At 47.1% G+C, this 24141-nt stretch overlaps 1 protein-coding gene across 4 annotated transcripts in view; it reads right to left on the bottom strand.

Annotated features, from left to right (window-relative positions):
• Window positions 1-24141, bottom strand: part of jar (Myosin heavy chain 95F jaguar) — a 207026-nt gene that overhangs the window by 164146 nt on the left and 18739 nt on the right. For all 4 annotated transcript variants that reach the window (XM_070539306.1, XM_070539307.1, XM_070539305.1 and 1 more), the window contains 2 exons: window positions 18467-18540; window positions 17955-18084 (listed from right to left, as the gene is read on the bottom strand). In XM_070539306.1, the coding sequence (XP_070395407.1) occupies window positions 17955-18084; window positions 18467-18540 (204 nt within the window). The remainder of the gene's footprint in view (window positions 1-17954; window positions 18085-18466; window positions 18541-24141) is intronic.

Genomic DNA, 24141 nt, shown 5'->3' with positions numbered 1-24141 from the left:
TCACATGGTAAGGACGGCGCGGTTTATTTAGGCTGCTGAGGGCTTGCAGGAGGCCAGGATGTTGGCATTCGATCGTATATGCGTTATTTACAACCATTCACAACGAGATCTTGTGACATGCACTTGACAAATGTTGCAGACCTGACTGTAGCGCACAAGATACATTCGGAGTCGTCATGGCACAGCGTTAGCACTCGTTCAGACACCTTTTTAAAGAATAGTTGTCAAAACAGGAAAAAACAGCTGCCATCACCAAATTTGTAGAACTGTCCATACAGAAATTCTATGCTGTACATGAAGTTACTCGGAGCTACAAAGCTAACACGATCGCTTAAAGCGCACCGCCTTGCCACATGTGCATTCATTCTGCGAAAGGTCATCTGCTACGCTCGAACAGTGTAGGTGGTGCCACGGTCAAGGAGGGGGCATGAAAGTGGGGGAGAAATGAGGAGGAGAGTGTGAATACTTTACGAAGTTTAAGGGGCAGTTCTAGTCCGGCGGTTGATGCTTGCGGCCCGGCCGCGTGGGCGCCATATCTTGAAAGCGATCTGCGATATGGACAAAGTGTGCCCAGTGCCGGTGGTAGCTTCATATATGCACTGTGCTTTTGGTGTTTAATTCGTGCTGAAGTGAGAGACAGCTCGAAGGCCAATTCGCTCACTGCTGCAACCGCGCTTCTACACTCTAACATTTTGATTGCAACTTTCCGCGACCATCGAGCGAGATATTTTTTTTAATACTTTTCATTGTATTGAACACTATCAGTCATCTGAATGTTTGCTCCCACCCCTTCGTAGGTCTTTAAGGTAATAAAATGAAATGAAAAGATGTGTTCACGTTTACCTGCACACGTGTGACACCAGGCTTGCTAATTGAGCTAAGGAGCGCTTGAGTGCAGTGAAAGCCTGCTCTTGACTTTCTACCCACTGCCATGGCTCATTCTTCAAAAGGTCTGTGAGTGGATGCAGTGATGAAGTTTCTATAATTACGAGCATGCCCCAGGAAGGCATGCAAGTGCTTAATTGTGCTGAGTCTTGGGTGATCTAGCACCGAATGCACCTTTTATTCATCTGGTCTGCACTGCCCAGGTGAGATAATGTGGCCCAAGAACTCAAGCGACTGACGACACACCTGTATTTTGTCCAGGTTAATCGGAAGGCCAGCACCTTCAATACATTGCAGTACTTCCCTCACCTGCTCAATGAGACTCAAGCATCGCCGTGTAGACTAGAACATCTAAAAATGTCATAGCGAAATGGTGATTGGTTCCCTGTAGCACACAATCTATCAAGGTTTGAAGAGTTGCTGGGCCACGTGCCACCCCATAGGGTACCCTGACGAACTCAAACCTACACCGATGGCAGATGAAGGCTGTTTCCCTAATGTTGGCACCCATGGGAGAGATCGAACCTAGAGAAGCACTGAGCTCGGCCAAGTTGTGCTAGCAGCCAGTCTGTTCCGAGGCATAGGGTAGGCAGGTACCTTGGCAAGTGCAATCAATGGTTGGTAGCCTACCTCTAGCCGGTAGCCTGCCAACATCCTTGCGACGAGCAATGGGACGCCAGCCCAAGGGCTGCTGCTTCCCCTTATAAGACCCTGCTCTAGGAGGTCTTGTAGCATACCTTCAATAGTTTTCTGCTTCTTAGCATTCACTGGATGGAGCTTGTGTCCCACAGGCACACTATACCCTGTGTCTATGCAGTGCTGAGAAAGGGTGGTACACTCAGGAACTGTTGCGAACAAAGGACTGAAGTCGTCAAGCACTTCCTTCATGTTTGGTTGTAGTTTTGTTGCTACAGCGCGGTGCATGCCCTCTTTGATTGGAATCAGACTTCCAGGAGCTGCAAGAACCTCTTTTAAGAGGGCGTGCAAGTGGTAACACCATCTTCTGAGAAGAGGTATATTTGCGGCTCCTTATGCAAGGGCACTGTGACCGGGGGCGGCGAGGCAGCCCGAAGCACTGTCCAAAAAGACGCCAGCAATCAACAGCGCAAGCCGAGCCGAGCCGCGCGTTGGCGATGCGGCTGTGCCGTGAGATGCATCTTCTTCACAATCTCTCCCCGGACAAAAAGAGCCATCCTGGCGTCTTAAGAATGGGGAGGCAGAGGGTTGCGGTAGGGCTTGAGATGCGAGATGTGGACAATGTCACGTCCACACCGGCGCAAGTCATCAGGTGGTGACAGTGGCTCAATAAGAAAATTGACTAGGGGATGTTCGCTCCAAGACTCAGTAAGGCCCTTCGAATTTTGGGACGAGTTTCGAGGAAAGCCCCGGCATTTGGAAAGGGACAGACAGCCACACAAGAGCGCCTGGAGCGTAGGTGGTGTTTGGAAGCGAGTCTGTGCGGTTTTCTTTATGGCGCTGCTGTTGCTCTGTCGTAAAGAAGCATGCTAGCTGGCGGCATTCTTCGGCTTGTCGGGCAACGTCAGACACAGGTAAACACTCGGAGGCGTCAGGACGGTATGGAAGGAGCATGTCGATGGTATGCGTAGGCTCACGGCCATACAGGAGGAAGTAAGGTGAAAATCTCATAGTGGCCTGGATTGCGGTGTTGTACGCGAATGCAATGAATGGAAGAATGCAGTCCCAGAAAAGATGTGTTCACATTTACCTGTGCACGTGTGACACCGGGCTTGTTAATTTAGTTAGTAAGCGATTGTTTACAACTTTATACGGCCGATAAAACTACTATCCTTACTTTGCATAGCTGTCTACTAATTTGCTATAGCAACCGATGCTTCGCCTCTTGGGTGAAATTGAGACTTTCTTTTTTTTTTTGTTTTTTACTTTAGACGTTACTCACTCTTTGCAATAACTTTGTTGCACTGTCATGAGTCACCGGCAAGACTTGTATGACAATGTGAAAAAGACGAAGGCGCCGGTCAACGAAACAGAGCAGGGACACACAGGCGAGAAGCATGTGAAGCATGAAAGAAGAAGAAATTAAGAAAAAGGAGACGCAGGCAGAGATGAGCTAGCATTGCTGACGTGGTCAAGAAGCAAGACAGTGGCATCTCCAGTTGTGCTCTGGAGACAGGAGGCAGCAGCTTCGGGGACCACGGACCGGAGAGGGGATGTTCGTGATTTGGCCAGCGACAACTCCAGCTCCTGAGCCTTGACTGCGTCGCCGTAGCTGTGTTCTGTGGCCCCGGTCCAACTCCACGCTGCCGTAATCGGTTGCTGTCCTGTGCCACGAAGGCAATCGCCTGGCCATGTCAGTGGCACAACGGCTGCCCAGACTGCGTCCAGTGCCACGCAGGTGCGTCTCTGCGGAAGACTACAACATCATCGCTCTCATTGGAGGCCAACATTCTTTGGCATGCTGGGCCGGAGTCCGACACAACTGGCAACGGTCAGAACGATCATTTGCTCATTACGTCGAGTTGCTTAGTCGAGCGGAGGAACAATATGAAGTTGAGGGTTTGTTTGTTTATGTGTATAGCTAGTTTTTGGAGTGTCTTGTGTATGTACAGTGTATAGTGTGTCAGGCTAGTTTGCTGTTTATTTTTTTTCTTGCATTATTTTTTTATTTGAGAAAAATGGTCTTTAACATATTTGAATTAGGTCTCTGTCTATTACTGGAGCGCTGAAATTTATGACAATTGGCAAGCCTGCCAGGATTGATTTTTCCTGCCCTGTCATGAATATTTTGTGATACAGAAATGGATTGGGACAACTCTAACCTTAGTAAAAGAGCTGGATATTTCAAAAGATGAAGCCCCGAGATTTATTGAGAAACAGTGAGAGATCTTCCAAAAAGAATGCGAGACCGAACGTCGAGAATACGGGAAGTGCATGCTAAGGAGAAGGAAATTTTAGAACTCAAACTGAGATTGGCACAAGCAACAGAGGGTCACTGTGATGATGAAGAGTTTGAGTTCAGTGTCCTCCGGCTTGCAGTCTCCAAAAGCCAACAAAATCTGTCCACGTAAGCTAAAGGCACCATTCGATGAAAAGCGTGACGACTTGGATGCATATTTGCACCAGTTCGAAAGGATAGCCCTCGGACAAGGCTGGGACTGGAGCGAATGGGCCACAGCGCTGTCTTTGCCTGGTAGGCAAGGCACTGAGCGTCTTTGGGAAGATGACTGCCTCAGACTCCATAGACTATGACAAGATTAAGAAGGCACTACTACAAAGATTCCAACTAATAGCGTAAGGTTTTCGCGAGCGATTCCGAAACTGCAAGCTGGAAGACGCAGAAATGGGAAAGCAATTTGCGTGCCACCTGTCAAATTATTTTGACCTGTGGGTAGAAATGTATGATGTCGCGAAGACTTATGCAGGGGTTCATGATTGCATGGTCAGTTAGCAATTCTTAGCTTGCTGTAGCCATAATGTGGGTGTCTTCCTAAAGGAGAGAAAGTTGGATTCGCTCAACGATCTAGCCGAACATGCTGATCAATTTTTGGAGGCACAGGGGCTGAGAAACCCAGGAAGAGTGAAAAAGGACCTAGCCATAGAGAAAATAGACAAGACAAAATACGAGCCTCAGGAGACCATGCGCCCACGCCAGTTAAGATGTTTCCTCTGTAATCGCACGGGGCACCGCACCGTTAACTGTCACATAGGGAACAGCCGCTCCCACCAACAAATAGTGCGTCAATTACGCAATAGAATGGGACACCGTGTGAATGAGTAGGTCTGGCACATCACAAAAAACAGCCTGCGCAATAGGGAAGTGCGGAGAAGCCGACTCGCAACCGAACTGTGCAGAGGTGAAGCAGGCTCAAGAGAGCCATCACATACTGAAGGAAATGCGGAAGGAAAGAGACCCAAAGGAACAAGCTCTACCTGTCGTAGAAGGAGAGGTTCATGGACAACGGGAAACGGTGCTAAGAGATAGTGGCAAACATACAGTTTTAGTAGAGAGGAGCCTGGTACGTGATGAAGATCTGACAGCAGCGCTACCGCAAGTTACCTTGGCTGACAACACAGTGAGGTACCTAGCTGAAGCCTGTATCTAAGTCTCCACGCCGTATTATAGAGGGTGGCTTAAGGCAAAATGCCCCGAAGAGCCATTATACAATCTAATTCTAGGAAATGTATCTGGAGTACGGAGAGTGGATGATCCGGAATGGAGATGGAAGAGAAGTACAGCTATCGCAGTAAGAGAGATGAATGACTGTGGTGAACAACCACGTCAAAAAGTGAGCAAGCAACAGCTGTACACCAATAATTCACGAGAAGCGGCAACTGGGGTATGCCGTCCAGTTATATCGTCGGCTGTACGGACCAGAGCCCAAACCCACAGCAACCCCCGTGGCACAGCAAACCCACCCGTGGCAGCCCTGAAGGTACCTGCAATTCAGTGGTTGGGAATCACTATGCAAAAAAGAAGTGAGGCGTGCAGACAGGACACGAGAGTAGAGAAGTGGACAACACGAACGCCGACTATCAACTGAAGGGAGCACTGAGGCAAAAAAAGAAAGAAGACACAAAACTCATCTGTGCATGCTCAGGAATGGTAACACCACGTGTCAGTCGGGTACACGTGCTGGTCTACGTGAGAGATAACTGTTAAGGCACTCTCCTCCTTATGTAAAGTAATCGAATGCTGACTCACGCACACACTTCCACCATTGTAGATATGCCATGCCTCTACCATAATACGTGTATCTTCATTCTTATGCCTGTACAAAATCGCGCATTCATCTAACTCTGGTGTGCAGTTACAATCTCGGCAATGTAGCGAAAGATTAGAAGGCGATCCACCAGTTAACGACCTTTTATGTTCCATTAGCCTCTGATTGATACACCGTCCCGTTCGCCCTACGTAGAACTGGCCACAGCTAAGGGGAATTTTATAAACCACACCCATACGACAGTCAGTAAAACTGTTGTTCTTATTGTGCTTCACTGAACAAATATCTGTTCGCTTTTTGCCTTTGACCCGCTCCTTTTTATTCTGTACGGCAGCGCATATCTTACGTAGCTTATTGGGAGCCCATCTTTCGCTACATTGCCGAGATTGTAACTGCACGCCAGAGTTAAATGAATGCGCGATTTTGTACAGGCATAAGAATGAAGATACGCGTCTTATGGTAGAGGCATGGCATATCTACAATGGTGGAAGTGCGTGCGTGAGTCAGCCTTCGATTACTTTACATAAGGAAGAGATTAAGTGCCTTAACAGTTATCTCTCACGTAGACCAGCCCGTGTACCGGACTGACACGTGGTGTTACCATTCCTGAGCATGCGCAGATGAGTTTTGCGTCTTCTTTCTTTTTTTTTGATGCCGTTCGTGTTGTCCACTTCTCTACTCTTGTGTCCTGTCTGCAAGCCTCACTTCTTTTTTGCATAATGAATCCTTACCAACTAGCTCAGCTTTCTGTCGTTCTTGGGAATCACGCCCGCCGATTTCCTGGAGGAGCAAGACAAGGACGAGTCGGTCATATCATGCCACAAGGAAGATAGGCGAATTAGTAAAAAGGAAAAGAAGCCGCACTACGTTTGAGTTTGTTATGCATAATAGTATCTTATATAGAAGATGCATATTCAGCTAAGGCAGAGAGGCTCAGTAGCTCATTGTGCCTGAGGCCTTTAGGAAGACAGTGATGGGATTAGGACATGATAGTGTCATGGCTGGTCACCAGGGCATAAAAATCCTCTAGCAAGGATTACAGAAGAGTTCTTTTGGCCCGGAATCCAGAGTGACGTGAAGACATAAGTGAGGTCTTGTGATGTGTGCCAAAGAACGGTACCAAAAGGACGAGTGGGGCATGCACCACTTGGGGACATGCCCATTGTCGACATTGTGGGGTCTGATGTGGGATTCTCACACCGTACTCTTGGGACAAAGGAACGACAACACAGTAGTGCAAACAATCACAAGGGCATTTATTGCACCTTTCATACATCAATGCCTGCTAGCCGAGTTGCTATCCACAAAACATGCCGATGGGCGCGCAACAAATCTAGAAGTCCGACTCACCGCGTCCTCGCGAGCGAATATGTTCGCTCCATGCTGGATCCCAACGCCTGGTCGTTGGCGTGTATAGTCACGCGAATCGTGGCGCGTTTGAAGGCGGCCACGCGAGGCGGTCTCGCAAAAGCATTGGTCGCCGCGCGCGCGGAATGTCCGCGCTGTTTGCCGACCCGCCGGGAAAGAGGGTCGCTGCACGTGCGGCACGTCCGTGCTGCTTGCTGTCTCCAACCCAAGAGAGAGCGCCTTGTCTCTCCCGCACCCAAGTAACCGCGCAGCGGCGTGACGCTCGCACCATCTCTCGCACCACGCTTGTACCACTCCAACGCCGCGGCCCACGCGGCGACGCCGCATGGAGACGGGGCTATGCGGGAAAACAAGCTATCAGGGGAGGCGCGAGGGTCGCGCATCCCCACAACATGTCGTTTCACAGAGTGGCCATAGACATGATAGGCTCCATAACACATGAATCTAGCAAGGGAAACCATTATGTGCTCATGCTGGTGGATGTGGCTACCAGATACCCAGACGCAGTTGCGTTGAAGACCATTGACGCTATACAAGTGGCAGAAGCTCTCCTCGAGATGTTTGCTAAGTATGGGATCCCAAAGGAAGTGTTGAGTGACTGAGGATCAAACTTTATGCCAGAATTGATGGAGGAAGTCAACAGGTTAATGTCCATTGAGCAGAGATTGACACCATATCACCCGATGTCTAATGGGCTGGTCGAAAGATTCACTGGTACGATTAAAACTATGGTCAGGAGAACGTGCAAAGAGAGGCCCAAAGACTGGGACAGGTACCTGCCGGCTCTCCTTTTCGCCTACCGGGAGGTACCACAGGCAAGCATCAGATTCTTGCCATTTGAAATGCATGAAAAAACAGTGAGAGGACCACTGGTGATTCTCAAGGAATTATGGGCAAATGACGAAATCAGGAGGGAGCTAAAGACCACATGTACATACGTATTGGAGTTGAGGGAAAGATTAGAAGAAACATGTAGAGTGGCGCACCAGAACTTGAAGCAGGCAAAACACCGACACAAGAAGTACTACTTCCGGAGGACAGTGAACCAAGGCCTGACGCCAGGAGACAAGGCTCTGGTCTCCCTTCCCAGTGATAGCAACAAGCTACTGATGCAGTGGAAGGGACCTTTTCCGGCGACTCAAAAGGAGAATGATGTTGATTATGAACTCCTCATACAGAGTCTCATAAGAAGGTATTTCACATAAATATGTGAAAGTACGAGGAGAAGGAGACAAAAGAAGATTCCACAATAGCTTGCATGGTCGTGACCGACGAAACTGGTGCGGCAGAAATGCCCATGCACAGCTCTAAAAAGAGTATGAGTGTAGAAAATGTAGTAATTAACCCACCCCTTTTGGAAAAACAGGATGCAGAACTTTGATTCTACTGTACAAGTACAGCGATTTGTTTTGACCTTCCAGGAAGTACAGAATTAGTGCAATGCAAACTGCAGTGCATGACTGAGGCACCAGTACACGTGAAGCAGTACCCTCTACTGCTGGTGGAGCAAGAACCGATAGAGAAAGGAGTGGACGAAATGCTGTGTCAGGGAATAATGGAAAGGAGTAACTCAGAGTAACTCAGCATACAGCACACCCTTAGTCGTGGTCAAGAAGGCCGATGGTTCAGAGTCTGTGTGGATTTCAGACTTTTGAACAACGTCCTGAAGGCGGATGCCGAGCCTATACCGAGGATTGATGTTGTCTTCGCGATTGTCGCAGGCAAGAAGTTTTATTCAAAGCTGGACTTGGCAAAAGGCTACTGGCACATCCCCATGGAAGCATCATCCAAGGAGAAAACAGCATTTTCGTGTTCTAGCAGACTTTTCCACTTTAAGTACATGCCTTTTGGGTTAAAAACAGCTGCAGCAGTATTTACAAAACTGATGAGAAGAGTCTTGCATGGAATGCAAAATGTAGAGCACTACATTGATGATAGTCTGGTTGCAACTGACCCGTGGGAGGAGCACTTAAAAACATTAGAAGAGCTATTTTGAAGGATCCAAGGAGTGAAGTTAACTGTTAAGCCAACGAAATGTGAATTTGCTTTCCAAGCAGTTTTAGGGTGTCTACCAAGTTGACATTTCCAAATTCCCCGAGTTCTCCAGGTTTTCCCTGAGTGCCTTTGCAAGATTCCCTGAGTGATGCAGAACTATGTTTTATGTCAAGACGGGCTGAAAACATTTCGCCCGATGCTGTCACTCTTAGTAAGCATATGAAATAATGTTAAAAAAAAAACCCCCTTAAGCCAACTTGAATACTAAGGAGTAGTGTTTATGTTATTCAAAAAAAAAAATAGAACGGAGGGGTTAGTAAAATGCAAAGCAAATAACATGTTTCCAAAAAAAATTGTAAATTGAGTCAGACATTCTCAAACACAAACAAAAAGGAGATGCATACAGAAGCTCGGATATGAGCTATTTCTATCAACTGATAGCAAGCTCAGTGGTATGAGGCCCGAACTTTGTCACAATTGAGATTCTCTCTCAACAGCTCGTAAGTCAACCTCAACTGTCCTGACATACTCTCAGCCCGCGCACGACGTTTCAGTCTTGTGTTTCACTGTTTTAAAGAGCTTATTTTGGTTTGGATGAGGGACACCTGCATCTCAGCATCAGCCAACACTTTGTTTTTGAGCTCAATACGGCAGCAGCATGCTTCCTTTTCCGTTCATTCCCCAATGCATAGGTCCTTTCTGTTCTTGTCCTCCTTCCGCCACTCGTTTGCCTAACGGACCATTTGAAGCATCTTCTTGGTCAGTCGCACAGTCCACGTCCAATTTTTCGAACTCCCTAGGGGCCGCGAAAATGTCCAAAAAATCGGCCCGTTGGAAAAAATAAATGCATGTCATTTACTGCCCTTAAGGGCTCAATCCGCCAAAGGCACATTCGAAAGTGCTCTGCAGGCCTGTCGGTACACGTATTAGGCATATTGGTGCCCGTACTGTGACTGAAAATACTGGGTGCACGCGTGCATAATTAAGGAATACATACTGTGTCTCGTGGCAATAGCCCCTTCCCACGCATGTTATGCTTCACTGCAATACTTTTACGTATTCTTCCCCAAGTAACATTTCTGTACAGAGGCGAAGCTGACTTTAGGGAACCGGCATTATGCAACACATCGTGCTTTCCAAGCTTCTAAGCCAATCTCGAGGACCACAAAGGTGGAGTCCGTGCCATTGTTAGAGCAGTGACTTCTTTCAATAAAAAATGCGGCACCCAACGGCAAGAAGCTTCATAGCGAACGTCGAAGCAGCTAGGCCTAGCTGCTTCGGTAGATGCTGCAGTGGTAGCTACGGTTGCCAGTGGATCTGCGTGCGAGAGCGCTGGTTCGAAGTGGCGAGGTAATCAAAATAGCAGAGGTGGTGGCTTTGATTAATGCCGTTTCGGACTTCCGGCCAAGGCAACATGTCCGAAAAACCGGACGGCGAAGAGTTCTTGCGCCCGAAATTTCAGGCGTTCTGATACATTCACTCTATGGGGTATGTGGTGGCGCCGCGAAGCCAACCAAATTATCGGGAATCTGGAAAGTCGGTCGTTGAATGTACACTGGCAACTCCTCCAGCTGAGGACAGGGCGTCAAAGATGATTCATTAGGATTCCTGTCGGTTACTCGTGCCAGCATTACTGCGACTTTCAACCCTTTCAATAAAATTACAGCTAATTTTCCCTGATAGAGGCACAAATTATCTGAGTTTTCCCTGAGTTTTTCCAGACTGCTCAAAATCCCTGAGAATTCCCGTTTTCCCGGTTGGTAGACACCCTGAGTTGCTTTCCTAGGACATAAGTTAAGCATGGGCAGAATCGTTGCTAAACACATTTTAGAAAAAATCCAAGTGGTGGGGCAACCAAAAACCAAGGAGGTTCAATCATTCTTAGGGTTGACGGGATTCTAAAGAGAGTTTATAACTCATTACACTAATATAGCTGCGCCATTAGTAGAACTTACAAAGAAAGGCGCTAGTAATGTGGTGAAATGGAGCTCATCACACAGTAACGCCTTCGAAACATAATAGGAAAAAATGGCGGAACAACCAATCTTGTTAGACCCAAATATGGAGGATAAGTTCGTGTTGCACACTGATGCGTTCGACAAGGCATTGGGAGCGGTGCTCTTGCAAGAAAAGTACAGGGTTTTACATCGGCTATTTTATGCCAGCAAGAAGTTCAATGATGCGGAGAGAAATCATTCTACAGTGGGGAAAGAATGCCTGGCATTGGTATGGGCTGTCAAAAGGTTCCATATTTACCTGTTGGGCAAGTGTTTCAGAATACAAACAGACCACCAGCCACCGGAATTCTGGAGTAAGGCTAAGTTAACAAACGGAAGAGTAACGAGGTGGAGCCTCGCTTAGCAAAAGTACTGTTTTCATGTCGAATATATTAAATGGAGAGAAAACATGGGTGCAGATTTTTTGAGTAGAGCTAGTTAGGTTCGGATGTTAATTAACAAGATAACAAGCAGCGTAAATTGTATTTTGCTGTGCAGAGAGGTGTGTTTAAGTGCAGTAACGAGATTAATCGTTTGGTGTCATGAGGCGATGTAAGGACAGTGGACTATGGACATTTTGAACCTGGTGTGACAAGCGTGCGATGAGCAGTTGTTTTGTGCAAAAAACTTTTGAAATGGGGGCCTATGTCATGAGTCACCGGCTAGACCTGCATGGCAATGTGAAAAAGATGGTGGTTGACGAAACGGAGAAGGGACCCACAGGCGAAGAGCGCATGAAGCGTGTAAGAAGAAGAAATTAAGAAAAATGAGACGCAGGTGGAGATGAGCTGGCATTGCTAATGCGGTTGAGAAGCAAGACAGTGGCATCTCCAGCTGTGCTCTGGAGACAGGAGGCAGCAGCTTCGGGGACCACGGACCATAGAGGGGACGTTCATGATTTGGGCAGCGACAACTCCAGCTCCTGAGCCTCCACTGCGTCGCCATAGCTGTGTTCTGTGGCCCCGGTCCAACTCCAGGCTGCCGTAACCGGTTGCTGTCCCGTGCCAAGAAGGCAATCACCTGGCTACATCAGCGGCACAATGGCCGACTGGCCCAGACCACATCCAGTGCCATGCGGGTCTCCGCGGAAGACTACAACCTCATCGCTCTTGTCGGAGGTCAATGCTCACGCCGCATTGGAACCACAAGGGCCAATGTCCTTTGCCGTGCTGGGCCGAAGTCCAACACGACTGGCGACGGTCAGAACGTTCGTTTGCTTGTGACGTCGGGTTGGTTAGTGAAGCGGAGGAACAATATGTAGTTGAGGGCTTTTTTTTTTTATGTGTGTAGCTAGTTTTTGGAGTCTCGTGTCTGTATAGTGTTAATAGTGTGTCAGGGAAGATTGCCGTTTTATTTTTATTTTCTAATCATTTTCTTTGAGATAAATGTTCTTTAACATATTTGAATTGTGTCTCTGCCCATTTCTGGAGCGCTGAAATTCGTGACACGCACATCGCGACCAAAGTTTCGGAAGTGAGGCGTTTCGAATATTACGGACTTCCGATAAAACAGGCATTTTTTTGTCGGATTATTAGGGCCCATTGTAACAAGAGTCGACTGTATCTACAATTTCATTTTTCAAATATTCAATATGGAGACCCGCACAGTGTCACATGTCGAGTGCGCCGCAGAGCCCCTCGTGCTCAATGCTACCCAAGCGAGCGTTCCTCTTCATTTTCAGTGGAAATGAAGCACCACGCACGCTGTGCGGACAGGTTGCCCAGCTGATGCGGTAGTGCACTGTTACTGTGAGCACTCCCCGACATCAGCCTGATGCAGGGAACGCACACACAGAGCCCGAATGTAGCAGTTTGCACAACGGCGCGTCGACCGCCTTTGTCACTGCAAGTTTCATCCGGGTGAGCAGGATCGACTTAAATAATGATGCGACGCAGACAGTGGGAATGGCAACAATAGGAGCAGGTTTTTCGTAAAAGTAAGAAAGCATGTACAAAGATAGGCTCGACTAGCTGCCGATAGGCATGCGGATCGTGTTAAATATGCAGCAACGAACTTCACGCTTCACGCAGCAACGAACTCTAGCGGCGGTCAATCTAACCTGCACGTGTGACCTCGGGACTGAACACAGCTGATGAGCCACCAGCACAAACATACAGTTGAATCTCGATAATTTGAACTCGAAGGGGCCCAAAAATTTGTTCGGATTAAAAGACGTTCGAATTAAAACAAGGACTTGCTTTTGAAATATTCGTACACTATAGCACGATGCACGAGCGGGGCAAGGCGTGAACTATCACGGTGCACAAGCACACAGTGAGCAAGGACCACGAAGCTGCCCATGCCAGCCAATGCTCGCTTCCCGATAACAGCAGAAAACGAAACTTCAAGGAGCAGGCTAAGTTGGCACCAGGCGCACACGGCGACCATCGAAGAGGAGGGAGTTACAAGAGAATTGAGAGGAAGCGCATTTGCTTTCCTGCCAGCTTCCTCGATGGTACTAATTCGCTCTGCCACCTACTGCCACCGAATTAGCGGAGTTGCCTAGGCCAGGACTGGGCCTCAGCTACTGCTTCCCTCTGCGTGCTCACATGTTTTTTCCTTCGTCTGCTGACAGATAGGTGCTGTGTTTACCTTTTTCGGCCTGCGCTCTTAACCCTTTCAGGGTAGATTTTTTTCACCATATGCAACCACCCAGGGTCGATTTTTTTTTTATTGCAGATCCTAATTCTTCGAGGGACCTATCTCGAAAAAATTTTACCGCAATTTTTCTAGGGTGACCGTAAAGTGAGAAAAAAATATTTTGCGTTGGTATATATGTACTGTTTACTCATAAACAACAACAATAAGAAAGAGGAAATAAACTTATAAAAATTAAAAATTTGATGCATTCTTATACACATAGTTCAAAGCTTAGAAAATGCGCAAACAAGAATACTTCACAAGTGTCAAATGTTCTTGCTCTTACACTAATATTTACGTCCATAGCATAATCAAACTGCGTAGGTGGGCGCACTCAAGAAAACTGTGTGGTTGTGTGTCCGTCAAAAAAGCAAAACGTGCGACAAACTTGCACTGATCTTCATCTTATCGCTAACCAGAGGCGATTAGTTTTCGCAAGGCTCCAAGAAAAGAAGAAAGGAAAAGGAAGTGCACGCATGGCAGCATCCTTCTTGTGCTCATTCCTGTGAGCACTACTAAACGAGCGAGAAACAGGCTGCCGCCCTTTGAGCGATTAGTAACGAGATAGCCATCAGTTCTGCGAGTGCAAGAAGCCAAAACCCCCCGCGGAACAAAACCCAAACTACCGCCCATGTGAAAATGCGCGAGCAGTAGTATATAGATGCGCTGGAGCAAACTAGCTCTAAAACAAACCATGCAACGAAAACCGAGAGAGGGAGGCGCGAGAAAAAAATTCCATGTATTGCCACATGGTGGCAGCACATGCCAAGAAAGAAAAAGTTATGAAATTAGCGCGTTTAAATGTACAGACAGCACTGTAAATATACGGCATCGACCATTTTGGACTTGTTTATGGCGCTGTATATTTACATCATTGAACCTGAAAGGGTTAATGCGAGTCATGTCTGACCAAGATGACGAAGTTGTTGCTGCTGATCATAACCATGTTGGTGTGCTCTCTGTTGTGGCGTCGCCACGTTCAAAAGACAAAGAGAATGAAGTACTCTGTGTCGCTTTCGCGTCCTTGTATTCAGGGTCTGTCTTGTCGTACAGAATCGGATGTGGTGCACTGTCTCCAACAACATTTCCATCAGGACATCTCAGTTTAGACGTGTCACTAAAAGAACAAGCGCAAGTGAGAGCTGTCGCGAGCAGACAATAGCGTGAAACAAGCAGTCTGGCTGAACCAGATGCCAGTACGAATAGAGCTATTAGGCGGGTCTGCATGATACTAGTTCCCCGCGCATATGTCATGTTGAGGGGTTTCTCCTACGCCTTTCCTCCATACCTGCCTTTCCGCGGGATCAGAGCAATGCTGGTCAGAGGCGCTGCTATGCGATTTGGTGTGCTACTGAAAGCATTGTCAGAGCGCGGTGTGTCCGAATCAACCGTCACAAATGCATGCACATTCGAATTACTGGCCATTTTTGCCCATTGGAATACACATAACTTTGACGGGACCACGGCGTCAGTTCAAAGAAACCAGACATTCTAATTAAGCGTGTTCGAATTAACGAGATTCGAATGTATTAGCTGCAAGCATTCCACAACGGCTTGTCGCCCGTTACTAGATTGGCCAGTAGCAAACTTGTGGTGAACCCTGCCTAGGCCATTAGGCCTTATCTGCACTGTTCCATTAAGCGTCTGCAACTAAAGTTACGGTTTGGTGCTGAATCGACTCAGATGTATTCGCAGGAGCCATGCAACACTTACAAAGCCATCAAACCACCTCAAAATGAAAACGAGCGTATGGAAATAGTTTGCAACCAGCCATCTTTGCAGTACACCGTACGGCAGCCTCTCGTTCCCGACGCCATTCGTAGACACACATCAGTGTCTAGCTACAGTTTCGAGCAACCCATCTCAAGACCACCTTTGGATTTAGTTGATCAGTCAGCATGCACGCGCCTGACCCCTATGGTGACCCCTGTGGTGACCCAAATAGCAATCCCTTTGGTGGCAGCATCTGTCTTGGCAGAGCTTAGGCGACAGTGAATGCATTGCACACACGTAATCTGCCCCGTCAAAAATGCCTATTTTTATCCTGCCCTAGGAAGATTTTCACATGATAACCATAGCTCACAATGTCCGAATACAGTACTTACCAGATTCTAATGCATGCCTCTTATCTTTTTCCCCCAGGAAAATTGTGCCTAATTTTACTTGCACAGTGAAATCTGATACGACAACAAACAAAAATACGGGGACACCTAAGCAATTTTTATGATGTGCAAATGCACGAGCGTTACTTGTCACGGAGTGTGTCGCTAAGTTAGTCACTGAATTTAGTACTGCTGCGTTATGTTTCCAAGAGTAATGTTGCTGCTTGTAACGTCACAACAATGCAAGACAACAAAGCGGCCATATTGCAATCTCTCAGCCGAGTTTTATTTGTGGAGTTCTCATCAAGGTAGTGTTTCACACACATTGCAATAAGTTCTTTCTCGATGACACCACTTTTCAGCACGATGACACCACTTTGCCGAGCGGCACCATGGTGTTGACACTACATTTCTTCATCGGGTTTGTAGGTGAACTGCATTTCACACTCTAGGGGATGGCGTAGTCGTTGTCCAATGGGTACCTGAAGCGCATTGCATCTTATTCGTCGTCGTGGTCCATGGGCTCCAGCATCTGCAGTCTCACAGTTCATTGGCAGTGAATGAGTGCCTCCGGCCACACTTTGCTGTCTTGCCTGATGATGTAGACATGAGCATTTCAACTTCGGATGATGAAGACTCCATAGCTCCGACAGTGGTGCCACTCTAATCATGCGCAATTTAGTGACTTGCCCGCCAGGCAAAGCCCAACCATGCACAGCCTCGAGGATACTCATCACTGTAGCCTGTTGCAATGGTGGCACAAAGCCATGGTGGCGCAGTTGTTAGCGCGTTCAGCTATGGAGCGGTAACAGTGGCAATGGGGCAGAGGATCGAATTCTCACCGTGGCCATTTCTTTTCCTAGTTAGGTGAAGATGACGTAATTTGAGTGCTGTATTTCTGCCATGGCTTTTCTGCCACTTTTCTGCCCTGGCTTCCTGATGACGGCAGGATCGCACAAAACTGCCTTCGCAATGTTTGTATGCTTTACCGCATAAGTATAATGTACTGTGGCAAAGCTAACTTTAAAGAAACCAGCTGCTATTGTGCAACATATTAGGCACTTGTCCATTTTTCTTGCTAAAAGATCGGGTGTGCGTTAGATGCCTACTTTGTTTAGGAGCTTTAATGACATTTCTACATTAGTTTTCTACTTTGGTCACACAGAAAGTGGGCGTGCATTTGATTCGAGGGCATGTTAGTATCAGGCAAATACAGCCAAATAAATGAATCAGCGGTGTGTTTTGGTGTTTTATTGTGATAGCAATTATATGGACACTCCAAGCGCATTTTTGCCAATGGCGATGCCATTAGCACAAGGTTCCGTACAAAGTCCAAGGGCGATAACCGTCGCCTAATGCCCTACGCTGTATGTGCAAGTGAAAGCATGTGAGGGGAGCTGACGATCGGTGCTCAATCTCACCCGCGCTAAAGAGAATAAAGCGAGCAGGAAGCACACACTCTTCCATCGCACGCGAGGCCCCTAAAATTGCGAGGCACTGAGGGGACGAGGGGGAGGAAAGCGGCACTATACTCCGACTGCAAGTGCGCATGTGGTGGCTGTGCACGGTCGCGCAGCCACATCTTGAGAGTGATCTGCATTGGGGGTACAGTCTAGGTGCATCTGCGGCTCGTACCTTTGTGCCTGCTGTGTGTTCTTGGCACTCACTTCGCGTTGAAGCGATAGACAGCACGAATATCACTTTGCTTGCTGCAGCTCCCGCGTTTCCTCATGCCAGCATTTTGACAGCCAGTTTCTGTAGTGATCGAGTAAGATTTGTTTATGTCTACGTTTATGTTTACGTGACACCATGCTTGTTAATTTAGTTAGTATGCCTATGTTTATAAGTTTATATGGCCGATAAAACTACTATCCTTACTTCATATAGCTGTACAATAATCTTCTATAGCAATCGATGCTTCACCTTTCGGGCAAAACTGACTTTCTTCCTACCTCTTGTTTAATTCGACCTGCCAGATAATTAGATGGTTTTCATTGGTCCCGTCAGGGTCAAATGAACAGAAGTTGACTGTACATGGATGTTTTCCAGAAAACTAAACTAGCTGCGAGTTGAGCAGCTGTCTAGTGGTCTCCTTTGTCCCGTGCTTGATTTTCAGCTATGAACATGTGCCAACTAGCCCAGCAGCCCAATTTACTAAATAAGTAGGCTTCAAATTTGAATGCACACAAGATGCAATTCACATGTAAAACAACTAATCCTCCAGCATGATTGACAGGCAAGTAGTACACAACAGAAGTCTAACTCACCAATAGCAAACACATGGGGAGGCAGCACACCGAGGGACTTTCCTTGATACTTCCCAATTGTCTCTGACGAGTACAACCGGGGCATCTCAAAGTATGGGTTCACGGCAATCAGGATGTTGGCCACATACGTCTGTGGAGCAAGGCACCCTATGAGCAAACTGCCACCTACATTTGCCAGCCATCACACATACAGCAGGAATGTTAATGAGGAAGCAGCAAGCTTCAGGAGGGTGCGGCTGCATAACAAGACAAAGACATACCAGACAAGATTCTTAGGTACTCATGTTCCTTAGTGTTAATTTACCCCACTTGTACTTAACCAACGCAGACATGCACTATTCTCATGCACAAATGCACCATGCTGTAAAGAACTCATGCAAACAGAAACAAAGTGTGCACACAACAATTCTGCCTTTATCTCTTTTCTACTATGCAAGCTGGGTGTACCTTGCTAATGACAGCATGTTAAGAGTAAACATGGTATTTAAATAGAAGAAGGTGCAGATACTTGCATAAATTTTATCTTTGTTGTAACGAACTTTGATGTTGTTGAACAGGGTGGCCTCATTCAAGTAGATCAGGGCACCTGGATGAAAGAAAATGTGCACATATTCTAAAATTAGTGCGAAGACTCAGAATGCTGAATTTCAAGCCATAGGCCTTGCTACTTCATAACTGAAGCATGCCATTTGATTACCAATCCTTTGATCAAACACTGTTCAATTAAAGATTTGAATGATTAACTACAGAATATTTGTTGCACCAGAATAATGGCATCTGAGAAGAAATTAGGCAACTGAGGAGCTCTATATAAATACAGTAGACTTGTTAATTTGACTCCAGCTTGATTTAACTTTGTCATTTAATTTGATCCTGACCAACAATGGCCATACATTCTTTTCTTGGAGTCATTAAGCACACACATACATTTGCGGATGCGCACAAGCTTGCCTCGGCGCACCCACGCATACACAGACGGCACAACACAGCTAGCGCACACAGTGAAATGCAACACCATCACAGTAAACAGCTCCTCTCGGTTATCGGGCGCTTGGGCTGCCGCGTGCCGGCGTTCCTGGCTGCGTAGCTACGGCGTGGTACAACCAACTCTCAGTGAACCACATTTACATCATGCAAGGAATGCTTTTTCTTTCCTTTTCACGCTGATCTACCGGCTCTAAATGTGTAACAATTATGATTGTAGATATTGAAGCATATTGAAACACTGTCAATAAGAAAGTAAGAAATGGCATCTGCCAAGGCATCTATCAGTGAGCCCTGTGAGCGCACGTCTCCTGTGGATGCAAACGCTTCCCACAAGGTTGCAGCAGGCGCGAGACACGTAGATGCGAGCGTGCACGCATCCGCAAGCATACGTGCAGTCTGTGCTTTAGGGGGAAAGCGAGTGCATCGAAAGCATGCCGTCTGCCACCAAAAATGGCAATCTTTTTTTTTCTGACTGTTGGCTGAGCTTAAGCAAGAACGGCAGCTCATCAAATGTGCACATTCTTTTCAAAAAAACTGATCTAAGGATTGCCTGTGTGTAACAATAGGATATGAAACAAACTGCATTCACAATACTATCAACAGCTTACCCTCAGAGCCTGTGTTATTGCCCTTATCACCACACAATGGCTGTAGAACAAGCTTTTGCAAGGATGGCAACAATAATTGTTGCTTCCGTGGCTTAATTAAGCAGAAAATTTTAAATTATTATTTTGCTAAGCCAGTGGCAACTAACAAATACTCAGCTTTCTGCGCTTCAGAGTCTTGCGTGCGTCGCAGGAGGAATTGATGATGAAGCAAGTCTAGGCATGTGCCACCGTCTCACTTGCAATTGTACCAGCGTGTCTGAGAAATGTGGAATATCAAATGCAATGAACCGCACGGGTGGGGGGGGGGAGGGGAGGGGGGCTGACACGTGCTCTACAAATTGACCATTATGTCCCACAAAAAATTTGATTCTGTGAAAGTAAACTCTGCAAGCTTCATCTTATGATTGCCAAAATCCCAGGCCATGCTATTTTTAATAAAATCTAATCAGCTGTGCCCAGATTTTGGTGCACATTTTCTCCTGCTATGAATTAAAGGCTGGGTGTGTGTTAGCTACAGGAGTGCAATGGAATCAGATAAACACTGTAAATTGAAGCAGTAGTGTGCTTGGTTATTTTTTCCTGAACACTCTTTTATTTCAAAGTGCCACATATTTCAATTAACTATATTGGTCCCATCAAGGTGCAATTAATAGAAGTTGACTGTACTAACCACCTTAGAAGCCAAGCTTCTGTGAGAAACACCAAACGCAAGTCGCATAGCTGTACACTGACCACTTAAAATATCCACTGTTGCATAAACTTAGCCATGAACACTCAGCCATACCTAAACCTTCTGTTTCATGCACTGGCACCATCAAGTCACCAGGCAGGGTAGCTTTACAACTCAACGGGCAACATCTTGGAAAATCAGTGGAGCCAAAGTGTTGTACTCTTTCACTAAGTCTGCCTCTAAAATAAAGTAATCTCTCGTTATAACGACATCGCTTTACTTTAAATATTGCTTTATTCAAACTTTATTTGAGTCCTGACTCAAATGAATGCATCTTAAGCTGCATTACTTGAAGCGCACGAATAGCTTGACCTGCTTAGAGTGAAGCGGCGAGCAGTGGCGATGCCTCCACTTGGCGACAGCGACCCTTTTGCACATGCAGTGCCAAATTAATACCGCCGATGAATAAGTCTCATGCAGGTACAGAACAGGCCACAAAACGACCAAACCCTTGACCGATGACCGCCTAGTAACGGGTACCAAGCGAGTGCCGCGTGCTCCCAGCTGTTTACTGCGGAGTGAACTGAAGCTGTCAAATTCCATGGTGCAGCGCGCCCAAACCGTTAATCTCTGTCGCAAGTACATTGCTGGTGTCCCCCGTGACTGAATCTACACAAAAATTAAGTTTTCCTGACGCTTTGCTATGCCAGAAAATTACGGTCTTTTGGATGTTGCTAAGTGGCCAAAAGACCACGGGCAGACTTGCACCCTAGCATTCCATGGGGTGCACTCGAAGAGCAAAGTTTTACTGCTCTAAAGAGCACTTCTGGTGCTGAAATGTGCCGAAAAGCACAAAAGAAGTGTCCCCTCCGATTATAAGCGTCATGTTCGATGTGAGGAGCTACGTTACCAAATCGGGAAGACAACTTTGGGGAAGCCGGTCTAGAAATTTGCTTGCCACATGCCATAATCAGCCTGCATCACAATAAAACAACGCTCCTAGCTTCACTGCACTTTTGACGGTGCAAATCAACCGACAACTTGCCAAAAACAAAAAATCCAAGCGTCGCCAGCAGTGAATAAGGTTGTCGACATGGCGCATCAACACAAGCTGGTGTTTCCCTGGTGATTTTCTTGAGCTGGTCATGCTCGATTCACACCATCTGACTTTAGACAAACAGTCTACATGTGTGGTAGGGTCACTGAATTTTGCTCCGAGACGTTTGTCAATGGTGCAGATGCGACAGTGCGAAAACACTGACACTTGAACCGCAGAATTAGTGCAGTGTCATTGACAACAGTGCAATGAAAAACTCTAGTTTTTCAAACTTCACGGCTGCATGCCTCGGGAAAAAATTGCCCAGTGATCATGCAAAGCCCTTACTGCAAAATCGTTCAGTTGTCACAATTGCACTGTGTACCCACAATGAGCGGCTAATAGTTTTTTGAGGACAACAAACGCAACCTCAGACTCGAGCCACAGCATTTGCGGCACTTTCCAGCGCGATACTTTTGTAGCCTTTTGTGAGCTCAGCACTTCCCCTATAAGGCGGCCACTGCCTCCCCTCCCCATTCGCTCGCCAGTCTATAAGCCGTTTGGATGTCAGTCACTCCTCATTCGTCTTCACGTCAACTTCTCGCCCCCTCGCTGCCAATTTTGATGTCGCTGCTCCTATAAAGCTGCCTTCTTCCGGCCTGTCCTCCCGAGCTTCCACCAAAGGGTTCTGCGGTTCCTGCTCTTTGGTCTCCACAACTCCGATCGCTTTTCTTCCACTACATGTGAAGCAGGCTCGCCATTGCAACCGTCACCATCACCAGCATGCACTGACGAAGAAAGCGAGATGCCCCGATGACATTTTGAAGCTTCTGCCTTCTGCGTCGTGCACCACATTCAGTCACTTTGGTGCCAATTGTGCGTGCATTTGGATCCGTGCTGCAGGCCATGTGATCGTGTGTTATTCAGGGTGCTTCGTTAGGCGTGCATTGCGTGTGCTTTTGTGGTCTACAGTGATAAATGGCTCCGTCAGACTTCGGGCGAAAGTGTCAGACTTTTGAGCGGAAAGTTCTGATGATAAAAAAGGTGGAAAAAGGAGGTCGACAGAAAATTGACATCGTGAAAGAATTCGACATACCGCCGTCTACTTTATCAACTGTATTGAAAAACAAGGAAGCTGTGCTGGATGGCTTTGAAAATAACTTCTCAGTGAAGAGAAAGAGGAATCGCAATTCGAAATACCCTGAAGTGGGAGGTGCACTTCTGCAGTGGCTGAAGCATGGCCGAGGTGCAAATCTCCCCATACACGGGCCTGCACTTACTGCAAAAGCTGAAGTTCTCACCCTCCAACTGGGCCACAAAGATTTCAAGTGCAGCAATGGCTGGCTTGAGTGGTTCAAGCAACGACATGGCTTGACTTCGAAGTCTATTGTTGGCAAAAGTGCAGCCGCGAACCGTGACTCTATAGACATATGGCGCCAACATTGGCTCCAAGCTCTACTTGAAAAGTATGAAGACAAAGACATCAACAACCTAGATGAGGCTGCATTTTTCTACAAGATGCTACTGAACATTCACTACCGCTGGTGGATCCTCATCCAGAGGAAAACAGAGCAAGGAGTGTGTCACGGTACTGTTTGGTACCAATGCAACAGGCGAGGACAAGCTTTCCTTGTTGATACTGGGGAAGGCAGAGAAGCTGCGGTGCTTCCGAAATGTAACTATTCCCAAGGAATGCATCTACAGAAATAACAAACGAGCATGGATGACTGTTGCTATATTTTGAAGACTACGTGTGTCTTCTGGATAGACGGTTCGACGCAAAGAATCGGAAGTGCTTTTTATAAGTGACAATTGTCTGAGCCATGAGAACATAGACAACCTCAAGGCGACCGCCGGGAAATCTTTGCCTGCAAATATAACCGCAGTACCGCAACCGATGGATCAGGGCGTCATTGAGACTACCTGGGGTGCGATCGGAGATGGTTGTTCGGCGCGTTCGTTCGGTTACCGGCGCGCGCGATTGGCCTACTCCGCGCCGACGTCGCCAGCCGCGGGGCGCCGCCCCGTTTTTGGTGACGTCAAAATGACGACACGCTCCTGTCAATCATCCGCCCACCGAGCATTTCGTCCGAACGCGACGGGAGTTGAGAAGTTTGGAGCGATCATACGGCTTCGCATGGCGCGTCTGGTGGATTGGATTGGATCCAACAGGCGGCCTTTTTGGCTGCGGAATGGCACGTTTGAATCCGATCCAGAGTTTAATTCTAGGAAATGGCGCTTCCGTTGGAAACTTAGGTTGTTGCGCTGGCGTTTCTAGAGGAAGGAGGAGAGCGGGTGGCGGTGCGAAACGCGTTTGAAGAAATGACAGAAAGTGAATTCTGGCGTGGTTTTTCTTTCTCGAAACAAATAATTCGTTGGTTGCACAGAGTAATCGACAACATCATCGGTGCCCGCGAGCCACTGGGATGTTGTCGCTGCCTCTTGAAAAATGCGCCACTCTTCCCGTCGTTTTTTTTTTTCTTTTTCCTTCTCGCTGTGCGCGACACCGCCTAGGGACGACGCAAAGAACCTAATAGTTATAAATTGCAGTAGTCACACGTACTGCTATTTGAAAACGTGTTTGGGCTTGAGAAGAAAAAATACATTTTTAGTCAAAGATTTCATTCAATTGGAAGACGAGAAACATTTGGCTTTGTAGTATACTGTTTGCAAGCAGACGACAAACGACGGAGGTAAACTTCCGGGGAGGTGACCGCTTCCTGAATGGCTGCTCTCTCCGCCCCGCTGTCACAAATTTTGCATACTGCAACATTGTGACGTTGCAGCAACTGAACAGAACGCGTATCGAACAAAATATCTCCGATCGCGCCCCAGGAAGTTGTACCGCAAGGCGTTTTTGCAGTGCATGCTCACAGCGTATGCCGC

Source organism: Dermacentor albipictus, chromosome 5 (genome assembly GCF_038994185.2).
Source record: "Dermacentor albipictus isolate Rhodes 1998 colony chromosome 5, USDA_Dalb.pri_finalv2, whole genome shotgun sequence".
Classification (NCBI taxonomy): domain Eukaryota; kingdom Metazoa; phylum Arthropoda; class Arachnida; order Ixodida; family Ixodidae; genus Dermacentor; species Dermacentor albipictus.
This window is presented reverse-complemented; position numbering and strand designations above follow the sequence as displayed.